Source organism: Mugil cephalus, chromosome 8, assembly GCF_022458985.1.
Source record: "Mugil cephalus isolate CIBA_MC_2020 chromosome 8, CIBA_Mcephalus_1.1, whole genome shotgun sequence".
NCBI lineage: Eukaryota > Metazoa > Chordata > Actinopteri > Mugiliformes > Mugilidae > Mugil > Mugil cephalus.
Window position 1 is genome coordinate 28,688,814 of NC_061777.1, and position 13,163 is coordinate 28,701,976.

The 13,163-nt window shown below is 41.6% G+C and overlaps 1 protein-coding gene across 2 annotated transcripts in view; it reads left to right on the forward strand.

Annotated features, from left to right (window-relative positions):
* Positions 1–13,163, forward strand: part of hus1 (HUS1 checkpoint clamp component) — a 55,636-nt gene that overhangs the window by 11,223 nt on the left and 31,250 nt on the right. For both annotated transcript variants that reach the window (XM_047592337.1, XM_047592338.1), the window contains exon 2: positions 13,004–13,131. In XM_047592337.1, coding sequence (XP_047448293.1) covers positions 13,004–13,131 — 128 coding nt within the window. The remainder of the gene's footprint in view (positions 1–13,003; positions 13,132–13,163) is intronic.

Sequence of the window (13,163 nt, forward strand, 5' to 3'; positions counted from 1 at the left end):
ATATGAAATGCATGCTCAATCGGATTCAGGTCAGGTGATTGACTTGGCCATTGCATAACATTCCACTTCTTTGCCTTAAAAAACTCTTTGGTTGCTTTCACAGTATGCTTCGGGTCATTGTCCATCTGCACTGTAAAGCGCCGTCCAATGAGTTCTGAAGCATTTGGCTGAATATGAGCAGATAATATTACCCGAACCACTTCAGAATTCATCCTGCTGCTTTTGTCAGTCATATCATCAATAAATACAAGGGAACCAGTTCCATTGGCAGCCATACATGCCCATGCCATGACACTACCACCACCATGCTTCACTGATGAGGTGGTATGCTTTGGATCATGAGCAGTTCCTTTCCTTCTCCATACTCCTCTCTTCCCATCACTCTGGTACAAGTTGATCTTTGTCTCATCTGTCCATAGGATGTTGTTCCAGAACTGTGAAGGCTTTTTTAGATGTTTTTTGGCAAACTCTAATCTGGCCTTCCTGTTTTTGAGGCTCACCAATGGTTTACATCTTGTAGTGAACCCTCTGGATTCACTCTGGTGAAGTCTTCTCTTGATTGTTGACTTTGACACACGTACACCTACCTCCTGGAGAATGTTCTTGATCTGGTCAACTGTTGTGAAGGTTTTTTTTTTTTCACCAGGGAAAGAATTCTTCTGTCATCCACCACAGTTGTTTTCCTTGGTATTCCGGGTCCTTTGGTGTTGCTGAGCTCACCAGTGCGTTCTTTCTTTTTAAGAATGTTCCAAACAGTTGATTTGGCCACATGTTTTTGCTATCTCCTTGATGGGTTTGTTTAGATTTTTCAGCCTAATCAACTTTATTTATATAGCACATTTAAAAACCACAGGGGAAGCCAAAGTGCTTTACATTGGGACATAAAATAGGTTTAAGATTAAGATAAAAGGCATAAAAATCACAAACACAAAATCACTTCAAAAACAGACAAACAAAACAAGCAAAGAAAACAGAATAAAGGAACAAACAAGCTCACTGCAAGTGCTTTTTAGCCAATGACAGACAAACATTAAGGCAAGTTAAAGGCGAGGGAGTAAAAGTGCGTTTTTAGAAGAGATTTAAAAACAGGAAGCGAGGAGGCCTGTCTGACATTTAAAGGGAGGTCATTCCAAAGTTTGGGTGCACCAACGGCAAAGGCTCTGTCATCTCTGAGCTTCAGCCTTGTTTTAAGGATTGTCGGCAACATCTGGTCGGCTGATCTTAGGGATCGGGATGGGCAGTAAGGCTGAAGCAAATCAGATAAATATGGTGGAGCAAGGTTGTTCAAGCATTTAAAAACAAATAACAAAAGTTTAAAATTGATTCTGTGGTACACAGGGAGCCAGTGTAGGGACGCCAGGATAGGAGTGATGTGCTCACGTCTGCGGGTCTGGGTTAGAAGGCGTGCAGCAGAGTTCTGCACAAGCTGCAGATGGGCAAGGGAAGCCTGGCTGATCCCAATGTACAAGGAATTGCAGTAATCAAGACGGGTCATAACAAAAGCATGGATTCATTTCTCCAAGTCAGGTCTTGATAAAATGGGTTTCACCTTTGCTATTTGACACAGTTGATAAAAGCTTTTTTTTTACTACACCACTAATCTGTTTCTCAAATTTAAAATCAGAATCAAACTTGACCCCCAGATTAGTGACACAGTCCTTGAGATACAATGACAGAGAGCCAAGCTCAACATTGGGGGGAGAATAACAACTTGGTCTAAACATTATTACTTCAGTTTTGTTTTCATTAAGACTAAGAAAATTTAATGTGAGCCATGCTTTAATGTCGTTAAGACAGTCTGTGAGTGGTTGGACTGATTGGGCATTGTTTAGTGCCAATGGAAGATGGATCTGGCATTCATTGGCATAAAAATGAAATGAGATACTGTGTTTCCTAAAAACAGAACCGATTGGGAGTAAGTAAAGAGCAAATAAAAGACGGCCGAGGATTGAGCCCTGAGGGACCCCATGTGGAAGAGGGGCTGTTGAAGACACAAAGTTGTCAAATTTTACACAGAAGCTCCTGTCAGTTAAGTATGACCGGAACCAGTCAAGATGTTGGCAGAATGATGGCTTGCTTCACTGATAGTGACAGCTCTTTGGATCTCACATTGACAGTTGACAGCAACAGATTCCAAATGCAAATAGCACACTTGAAATGAACTCTAGACCTTTTATCTGCTCCTTCTAAATGGGATAATAAGGGAGTAACACACACCTGGCCATGGAACAACTGAGCAGCCAATTTTCCCATTACTTTTGGTCCCTTAAAAAGTGGGAGGCACATATACAAACTGTTGTAATTCCTACACCGTTCACCTGATTTGGATGTAAATACCCTCAAAATAAAGCTGAGTCTACAGTTAAAGCACATCTTTTTTCCTTGGGGAAGGGAATTTTCCTTACTTAATATTATGTCAAAAATCTTCCTGAAAAAAGAGAACTCACTTCCTGGAGGAAGGTGATGTCGAAGGAGGATATTTTCCTCTCTTCCAGACCAGGATCTTTATACCTTTTGGATAGGATAGTCCATCTATGCACAAATCACGCAACAATTTCTCATGTTTAGGTTATTTATTTGGTACACAGGAAATAGGTATTGATTCAACGCTGAGACTTAAGTCTATCCACCTTAAGGATAGAAATAACCAAAGCCCTCATCCAAGCAGGCCCGTGACCTTGTTCTACCTAGGCTCCGTCTGTACAGAAGAAGGGAGGAGCCCTGCCTCTCTTGTGTCAGCAAATTTCCATGTGTAGCTGATTGGCTTTATCTGGTTTCCAGCGTGGGAAATATTGGGGTGTGATGTATCCTAGTGTGTGAGCGAGCTGCAGCAAAGCCGAAAACAACTCTTTATATGGTGAGATAGCAGAAGTAACATTCTTCCTGATTTTTCTGAAAGCCTTATTTAACCCCTTAAAACCCAACAAATCCTCCCTGTTTTTGCCACCCCTAAAATGTCATGTATTGTAAAAACCCCGTATGAAAATGAGTGTATGCATGCAATCTAAACTGTATGTGTAACCAGGGCCTCCTTCCAGCGGTCACGTGAACGTGCTCCCCCAAACAGGTTGCCATCTCTTTGGTAGGCTCAGCTTGTGTGTGCAACATCTTTGGAAAATTAACTAACAATCACTACATGTATATAAAATTCATATATATATATATATATATATATATATATCAAAACACAAAGCCTAGAAGCAAGCAACAAAGCGAAATCCTATTCTGAAATCGTAAGATCAGTTATTGTAGACCCTGAGCTCACACTACGTCATCCAGGTCAGGCTCATCGTCAGATTCCCCATCTGGATATTGGAATGGCCTCTTCTGGATATCGGCACTTGGGTCGAGCAGAGGCACACCCTCTTTGAGATTCATCAGATACACTGGGGGTGTTACCTCGGATTCCACATTCCCCAATGGCTTGGTGATACACCGCACAATGAGAGCCCTAATACATGGGATGCAACAGCAACCACATAGAGCAAACACCACAAATGCAATAGCCAGTAAGGCTAGCTACTAAATTTCCCCATTTACATCTGTATACATGTGCATTCTTGGAAAATGAGAACCTCAAACTCTTGAGTGAAAAGCTGCAGCAGAAAGGCCTTTTGAAAACTGCTAGCAATTCTCAACTGTTGAGTGCAGTTGTGTGCAATCCAGACAAGTCATGCATGTATCGTGTCTGTGCAAAATGCAGCTACAGTGAAGTAAAAGTTACCCCGCCCCAAGCAGAAGATAATGTTGCCTGGCATCAGTGGTTAAGAAAATCTGTGTCTGAGGGGCAGAAGACCAATGAGGTATTTACTTCTACCACTGTTAAACGAACATTTCAAAATGTTACTGTGAACTGTTATTACCTGTTATTAATTAGTATGTGATTAGTGTTGCATTACTGCTACTAGGAATCTAATGTTTTAAAACCTTGGAATACTTTTGATGAATTGCATTTGGATGTATTAAATTAAAGTTTTCAATGAATTTAATCTGTTTTTTGTTAATTGGTTAATACCAAGACTGTTGACTAATGCATTGTATGTTTTTTTTTAATTTGAAATGAATTAAAATTAAATTACTCGCCATATTTCCTGTCTTTACTAATTTTGTCAGGTGGCGCAACTGATAATCGTCAGGTGGTGCAACCAGGTAAAATATCAATTTAAACTGATAAACAATAGCTTAAAGTGAACAAGTGGTTGACAACTGTGATGAGAATAGTTTTATAATTTTATTGAATGCGCTCATTTGTGTATTTATAAGTTACTTATCTGTCTTTAAATGTGAAATCGAATGCTGAAAAAAGGAAATATTTAAACATTGGAGTGCAGTAGTCTTAAATTAATGTACATACAAAACACAAAAACTAAATAATAAGGCGTTGCACACTAAAGACGCTCTCAGGGATACTTGCCAAAGATTTAACTTAGAATAAATTATGGGAATATATATATATTTTTGTGAATAATTGGTTGCGCCACCTGACAATTTTTATGTAGAGAAGTTAGAAATACAATCAAAAATCAAAACAATCGTTTTAGATGCTTCATTTGTCATTGACCCGTTGATCTTGATGAGTTTCTCGTCGCGTTCAAATTTTGGGTCCCCTGTTGGAGTAATTACTTTGTGGGGGATACTTGCAGTATCCTCCTCCTTAATCTGTGATCTCTCCTCTACATCCAGCCATAATAACGGCGTGAACACTATCAGGCTTGCCACTGCCAAACGGGCCAGTGTATGCCATGACCTGTAGGTCAACATCCTATTCTCCTTCTGCTTCTTTGCCTGTGTCCTTCAGGTGCTTTCTCATTTCTCTAAGGTTTCTCTCTGTGGATGACTGTCCTTTTCTACAGTGTGTTTTGTGCCAATATTTACTTACTTGTCTGCTCCTCATCCAGCCAGACTCTCACACCGTATGTGGTTGATGACACTACCTTGAATGGGCTGATCCACCTTAGCTCCTCCCACGTCCTGTGGAACACTCTTCTGTAAATCCATTCTCCTTCTTTTATCTCCTCCGGTGGAGCTTTATATGGATATCCTGTACCTAGAGAGACAAAAACTAAACAGCTTCCTGCAACTCTTTCTTCTGATTGGCTGGATCAGGAGCGTCATCACCATTCAGGTTATTTGTAAATGGACAGGGCATTTTCAGCTCATGAGGCAAGAATCCTGTTGTGTCGCTTGGGCTGGATCTTAGTGACAATAGGACCAGAGGTAGAGCCTCTGTCCATTTCATCTTTGCTTCATCAGATAATTTGGCCAAAAGTTGTTTTATTGACTGATTTGCTCTTTCCACCAGCCCCTGGGAGGTTGGGTGGTAGGCCGACCCAAAGCGATGTGGGATTCCTAAGTACTTTTTGCCTTTTATTTAAGGACTCTTCTGTAAAATGGGTCCCATTATCAGAATGGATACTTTCTGTGACCCTGTAGTGAGGTATTAAGTCATATATCAACCAATTTATGACCTCTTGAGCTGTCTCAGTTTTGGTGGGTTTAGCATCCACCCATCCACCCATCGAGTAAAAGTATCAACACAAACAACACAAACATGCAAATACAGCCTGTTACTCTCTGATTTATCCCCATGTCAGTGAAGTCAATCATCAGTTCTTGCCATGGTCTGTTTGGGATGGGAAACGCTCCCATCCCCATCTTAAGAGTTGCTTGAGGGTTAAACTCAGAACAACTGGAACTTCTATCTACAAAATATTTATACACTTCGTAAAGATAGGGGTGCCACCATTTTTGTCCTACCATTTCGGTAAGCCTTCTTCCTGATTGATGTCCCCTTTTATGTCCCTCTTCACATAACATCGTCAGCAAGGTAGGGGAGGCCACAATTCTCCCATCATGTGACCTCCATATGCCTGTTATTTTACATTTATTAGCACTTTTTTCAACCCATGTCAAGTTTGTCATGAGGGGCTTCTTCAGCTTGCATACTCGACTGTTCACTAATGACTTTCCCACTATAAATCATTATTTCCACTGCTAGAAGGTGGGCGTAACGAGGCCAAATGGATACTTTTCTGGGTACTTTTTAGTACCTCCTCTATGGTCAGTCCGAAGTAGGTGAATTGGGGCCAAAAATGTGACGTAGAACGCTGCTTACCACTGATTGGTCAGAAAATAAAATATCAGCGCCAGGTACAAAGCCGGATGTTTTGGTTTTGACTAGAGAGATTAGTGCTTTTGACAAGGAGTAAGCTGCTCACTTTCAACTTTCTGCTCTCCTGTTGGTACATTTTTTAAATGATGACTGGAAAAGTAATGTCGTTCTGGACCAACCCGGAGGTGAGGGCTTTTCTGTCCTTGTTGGGAGAAGAGAGTATACAGCGGGAGTTGGACGGGACCTCTCAGAACAACAAGGTTTTCCTGCGGATTGCGGCTGAGATGGCCAAACTTGGCTTTATCAGGATGGTATAATAAATGAAGGAGAAACTTAAAAAAAGGTCCCTATATGGTATGAGGAGATGGACGCAATATACGGCCACAGACCAGGAAGCGCTGGTAGGGAAGCTTGCCTCGAATCCATTACACCATTGGTGCAGTCCACACGCTAAGTTTTTATATTTTATTATGTTCATTGTGTTCTGCTTGAAAGCTCATAACTGCATAACGGTTGTTTTGTTTCGTTCACTGTTTGTTGGAACATAACTGTTGGTAGCAACAAGAGTGGGTGTGGAAAAAGCCTGCAAAACCAGGGGGAGTGGGGGTCACTGATAACCAGTGGAAGGTAGTTAAAAAAAAGCTGGGGAGGTGTGGGGCGATGAGGTGTGGGCGGTGTAGAGGTAGGGCGTCTATGGAAATCCGGCTTAAGGTGATCCACGTGTTCTTTTTATTGTGGAGACCTTCCTGCTGACTACAGCATAAGAGGCAATTATTCCTCCCCCTTATTGCATGACTATGACCATCTGTAAACAGATTCTTGGCATCAGCTATTGCTTCGGCGACTATGTTGGAAAGATGTCCATTTCTTTTCTGACCAGGGCTTCACATTCATGAGGAACTTTGCTGGTTGTAGGAGAGGCCATGTTGTTGTCTGAACTGACATAATGCATTCTGCTGGTCCTTTGGTGGCTTAGGGTGAACTTTTGGCTGGAAATGCAGCTTGTTACCATGTGGTTTGTGTGTACTGTGATGACCTGTCCTTGTGTGATGTGAGCTGTCCCTTTTAGTGCTTTAGCTATAGCACATAGTGCTCTGGTGCAAGGAGGATGGCCTTTTTCCACTGGTTCTAATTTAGTGCTATAATAGCATAACACTCTACTCCCTTGAGTCCTGGGCTGCCACAGTACGGAACTCACAAAACCATCTTTTTCTGTCACATCAAATTCATACATTTTACTCAAATCCGGAGCGGACAGCTTGCTCGCCTGTGCTAGCTGTTGTTTTAGGGCAATGAAGGCCTCCTCAGCTTCTTTGGTCCAAGTAAGCTAGCTTTTAGCAGGCTATGTCCTGCATCGGTAATAGGCCTTGGTAAAGTCAGTAAATTTCCATGTGTAGCCGATTGGTTTAATCTGGTTTCTAGCGTGTGAAATATTGGAGTGTGATGTATCCTAGTCTGTGAGCAAGCTGAAAGTCGAAAACAACTCGTTATATGGTGCTTTATGGGGAGATAGCAGAAGTAACATTCTTCCTTATTTTTGTGTTAAACACAGGCTGAAGGCCTTCCTTAACCCCTTAAAACCCAACAGTGACCTCGTTCCACGCTGTTGTTCCCCTCACCAGAATAAACCTCCCCTCCTTGTCTTTTTGTTCATAGGTCTGTTTGAAAGGTTATTGGAAATCAGAATTCTTTGTAATTTTTCGTGCTTTTTATCATTCTGGTGCGTTTCCTGTAAATAGTCAACATGCACCTTTGCTCTTTTCATTTTACAAAATATCTTACTGCGTTTTACTGGGTTAAGCACACCATTGACATTAAAGGACACTACCTTAAGATCTTCTTGTGTCATCTTTTTGGGTGGAAATAGATAGCCAAGAAAAGATCTGCTGGAACAACTCTCTCTGGTAGAAAGTAGAAGGAAACTTAAAGAGCTGACACAACTATCAACATTACTTAAAGCCACACCTTGCCAAAGGATTTCTCCAAAGTGACCCTTTAACTGGCCAGGACGCCTCCCTGGCCTTGTAGGGAAACCCTCCCCAGACAGGTGTGAGAGTAGGGCCTTCCATAGCAGTGTAGTCCATGAAAAGAACATTGGCCATTTCAAAAACCAGTCTTTTGTCATCCCCGACTTATTATTAACTCTTATTTCAAAGAAAATGAGGAGAAAAAGCGAGAGAAAAAAACGGCATTACTCTGAAAGAAAATAGTGTGGAGCAGAGTAACGTCCGGTGCTTTTGTGCATACTGTGTCATGAGTGAAACAGAAGACATGTGAATTTTTCTGTGTCAGGTGTGTTACCTTGCTTAGGCTATGGGTTTTCATTTAAGTTATTTTCATTCTTGTCACATTCTTGGGATGGTTGCCTCCTGAAGGCATGGAGCTCCTCTCTGAAGTTGCTTCTCTTGGAGGAGCCTCTATTGCGCTCTGACCGCCCCTCTCCGACATTGCGTCATGTTTATTGATTCAATTGCTCTGCTGGGTCTGCCGGTGGGGGGACGACATTGACCGGGAGGCCGCTGTCCTTCATGTCCATCGTAGCTTCGTTGATCGTGTGATAGTCATGTTCTATCGTCATAAAAAGACTCGTAGTCTAGCTGGATAGGGGGTTTGGAAGCGGATCTTCTTATCTTTCAATACTCGTTTCATATCGTTGTACTCTTTCCACTTGCTTAGCACCGCCGCCAGGTAGTCATGATCAAGGACTTCTTCCTTTGTTTTGATATGGTGGAATTTAACCACAATCGATCTGGGTTTGTCCGCAGCCGTGGGTTTCGGGGCTAGTGCCCTGTGAGTTCTCTCAATACGTAGCTTCATCGTCAGAGTTAAGTCCAGCTTGTCTTTCAATTGCGTCTCCACAAAAGTTATCATTGCTCTCCCTTCCTCATCCTCTGGCACATTGTATATTCTGATATTCTCTCTTCTTGATCTTGCTTCTTGGTCGTCAAGTTTTTCCTCATGCCGTGCTTGGACTCTAAGCACGTTTGTCAGTACCTGCTCCACCATAAGCATTCTGGTTTCAGCTTCGTCAATGCGGTCTTCTGCTTCCCCGATTCTTTGGTTTGTCTTATTAAGCTCATCTTTGATGTCGTCTAACTGACAGTTGGTTTCTTTCCTCAAAGTCCTGAATCTCCTGTCGGATCCTCTCCATGTTCAATTTAGCTTTTTCATGCATTTATGCCATCCTCCCACCTTCCCTCGAGCATTGGCCTCTACTCATTGCGATTCTTCAACGTTTTCATTCACTTCAAACACGCCTCTCTTACTTTTCTCTCATTTCCATCTTTGTCCTGTTATTTTACTGTTTAATATATCCTGGGGGTTTATTCTCCAGTTAGCAGGACTTACAAGGGTTTGTCGGTGGAGATCATGGTCCAAGCTGCCATCACTGCGGAAGCGGGCGAAGAAAGGGGATTTTAAGTGATGTTGAACGTGGGATGGTTGTTGGTGCCAGACAGCCTGGTCTGAGTATTTCAGAAACTGCTGATCTACTGGGATTTCCATGCACCACCATCTCTAGGGTGTACAGAGGATGGTCTGAAAAAGAGAAAATATCCCGAGAAGGTCAGTTGTGTGGATGGAAATGCCTTGTTGATGTGAGAGGTCAGAGGAGAATTGGCAGACTGATTCGAGATGATAGAAAAAGAAAACGGGAACTCAAATACCCATTTGTTACAACTAGTTACCAACCGATTATTGGTCACCGATATATTGGGGCCCGATATGACGGCTCCAGTTCTATCGGGGGTTCTATCGTATTGGTGAAATGCTGCACCGATAGAAAAAACAAAGTGTGACAAGTCACGACAAGTTAGTTCATGAAATAAGTAACTGTAAACATGAAAACATCATTGGAACAACAATTATAGGACACATTTCATTGCCCCTTTCAAAAGTGTCCCTGGCCAAAATCTCTGGTGTAAAATAACTACAAAGCAACTTTGCTATATCTTATCTTATATCTTAGATTTTGTCTCAGTAGTAGCATTACATGAGTGACGTTAGTAGTTTGCAAATAAGCACCAAAGGATTACAGTTTAATATATGCTAAAAGGATTTAACCAAGAAAGCTCTAGTCTCCCAGACACGATGCAGGATCACTTATATTTTATTGTCGTATTGTCGTATGGTTTATGGACGGGACAAGTGAACGACGTGTTTTTGGGCATGCATTGCTGACCTGGGCATTGTTTCTCAGTAAATTAGAAAAACCTTTCCTATCAATCCCCTTTTCCGTGCATGGTTGAAGGAGATTGACTTGCATCCACGCTCCACTCCCTCCTGCACCGAAAAGTCCCCTTAAGTCACATAAACCAGCATGGGTGTGTACAACCGCCGCATCAACTCGCCACCCGCATCTGTTTAAACTCCGTCACTTTGCTTTGTCTCCATTGGCCCAGCGCTTCCTTACTCCTCCCACATCTGTCCCCAGTGAGAGGGTTTTCAGCGCAGTAGACAACATTTATGAGGACAAGAAATGCAACCTGTTGGTTGCCAATGCAGAGAAGCTATGCTTCCTGTATTACAACCTGCCCCTCACTGACTTAAAGTATTAGACACTGACTGACTGACTGACAACATGTTCTTTATTTAGATTGGCTTATTTATTTTTATTTATTTATTGAAAGTTCTGCTACATTATTTAATTTTTGTTTGTGTGCCAATCTGCACTTTTTCTAAGACTCCAAATACAAATGTTAATTGTCATTTTAAAAAAGTCTGTTCAATGTTAAAAGTCTTAAATAAAGAAATTTTTTTGAGAAAGCATCTGTCTGTACTACTGTCACTGTGACTGTACTATTACATAATCATATCGATGCAAAATCTATGCACAATCTGCACTGCAATATGCACAATATTTTCATTCCAGCTGAAAAACTCACTAAATTTGTTGCATATCGGCTATCGGTGATTGCACCTCTTCTAATATTGGCCATCGTTATCGGGCCAAAAAATCCTTATCGGTCGGACACTAGTTACAACCAAGGAATGCAGAATATCTCTGAATGCACAACACGTCGAACTTTGAAGAAGATGGACTGCAGCAGCAGGAGGCCACACGGGTGCCACTCCTGTTGGGCAAGAACAGGAAACTGAGACTACAGTTCACACAGGCTCACAAAAATTGGACAATAGAAGATTGGGAAAACATTGACTGGTCTGACAAGTCTCGATTTCAGCTGCAATGTTCAGGTGGCAGGGTCAGAATTTGGCGTAAACAACATGAAAGAATGGATCCGTCCTGCCTTGTATCAATGGTTCAAGCTGGTAATGGTGGTGTTATTAGGGATGTATACTGAGTACTGGTATTGTTTGGTACCAGCCCAGAATCTTAACAGTATGGCATTACGATTCTGGACAGGCATACTGTTATCGGTACTTTTTGAACGTCTGTCCGTCGCGTAATCATAACACTACCACCGTCAACAGGTGATGACGCAACGCCTAGTCAACTGATCATGTCCGTGGAAAGTTCTAAACCAGGCATCACCAAATGGCGGACCCTGGTCTGGGCATAGACCCAATGATGGTTAATAATAATAATTCTAATATTAACTCTTTAAGACCTAAACATCTGTGTGCACATGAGAAGAAGCTTACGGTATTTTAATTCCCGTAACTCACCAATGGAATTCAAAGTGTGAACACTGAGAAGTTGCACTTTCTGAAAAAAAAAAGAAAAAAAAAAGACAAAAGCACAACTTCCCAGTGTTCAGCCACACTCGGAATATTGTCAGTGGTGCAAACAACTTTGAGTTACAGTAATTCAAAATCGTGCTTTGAGGGATCCTTCAGGCTTTAAATGGTTAATCAAAAGATAAATCATTCGTGCATGTGCCGCCAATCTTATTAATACATCAGGAGTGTCATCACTGGCCAAGCCAATCAAATCGATTGTTGTTCTATAACTTCAGACGTATTGGTATGTTAAAAGTATAGGCTATTACTTTTGACAATTTTTGACAAATTTGACAATAAATGATATAGAAATGTACTGGACCTCTTTGAATTTTAATTGAATACTCCTGGTCTAAGCGATCCAAAGTGGCACCCGGCTACTTGTCTGAGTCTTTTAACATCTTGTAATGTCTTCATGTGTACTCTAAATTACGTTGTAGTATCAATAAGAGTATCGATAAATATCAGTATCGCTAAGTAGTATTGGTATCGATAAGATCGTAACGTTGGTGTAGGTGTAATGGTGTGGGGGATATTTTCTTGGCATTTTCTTGTTGCCGACCATGTCCATCCCTTTGTGACCACAGTGTAGCCATCTTCTGAGGGCTACTTCGAGCAGGATAATGCACCTTGTCACAAAGCTCATATCATCTCAAACTGGTTTCTGGACCGTGACAATGAGTTCACTCTACTCCAATGGTCTCCACAGTCGGCAGAACTCAATCCAATAGAGCATCTTTGGGATGTAGTGGAACGGGAGATTCACATCATAGATGTGCAGCCAACAAATCTGTAGCAACTGAGTGATGCTATCTTGTCATTAGGGACCAAAATCTCTGAGGAATGTTTCCAATGCCTTGTTGAAAGTATGCCACAAATAATTAAGGCAGTAGGCTGAAGGCAAAAGGGGGTCCAACCTTTTACTAACAAGGTGCACTTAATAAAGTGGCCGGTCAGTGTATATTTACATAGGTATCATACACAGTGTGTTCTTCAGACAAAATGTTTATTTAAATGTATCATCCTGCTGTCTAGAAAACGATTATTCTTGATATTTTCCATTCTGAAAGTTAAAGGCTGTTGTGAAAAGTAAAGTCAGCAGTATTTAATTGGACAGAGTCTCTGTCTATAGCTGAAAGGACCTTGCATTAATTGAGTATATTAATACAGATGTCTGTAAAGTTCATGAATGTTCTTCCTCATCCTCACCAGGAGTCATCACCACCATCTCAAAGCTGACTAAGACATGCATCCTGCGTTTGACTACAGAGAATCTGTTCTTCGTTCTGTCTGGTAAAGTGACCAATGGTGGTGTCAGCATGTGGTGTCAACTGTCACAGGTAAGCTTCAGTTCAGATCCATATCTTGGCTA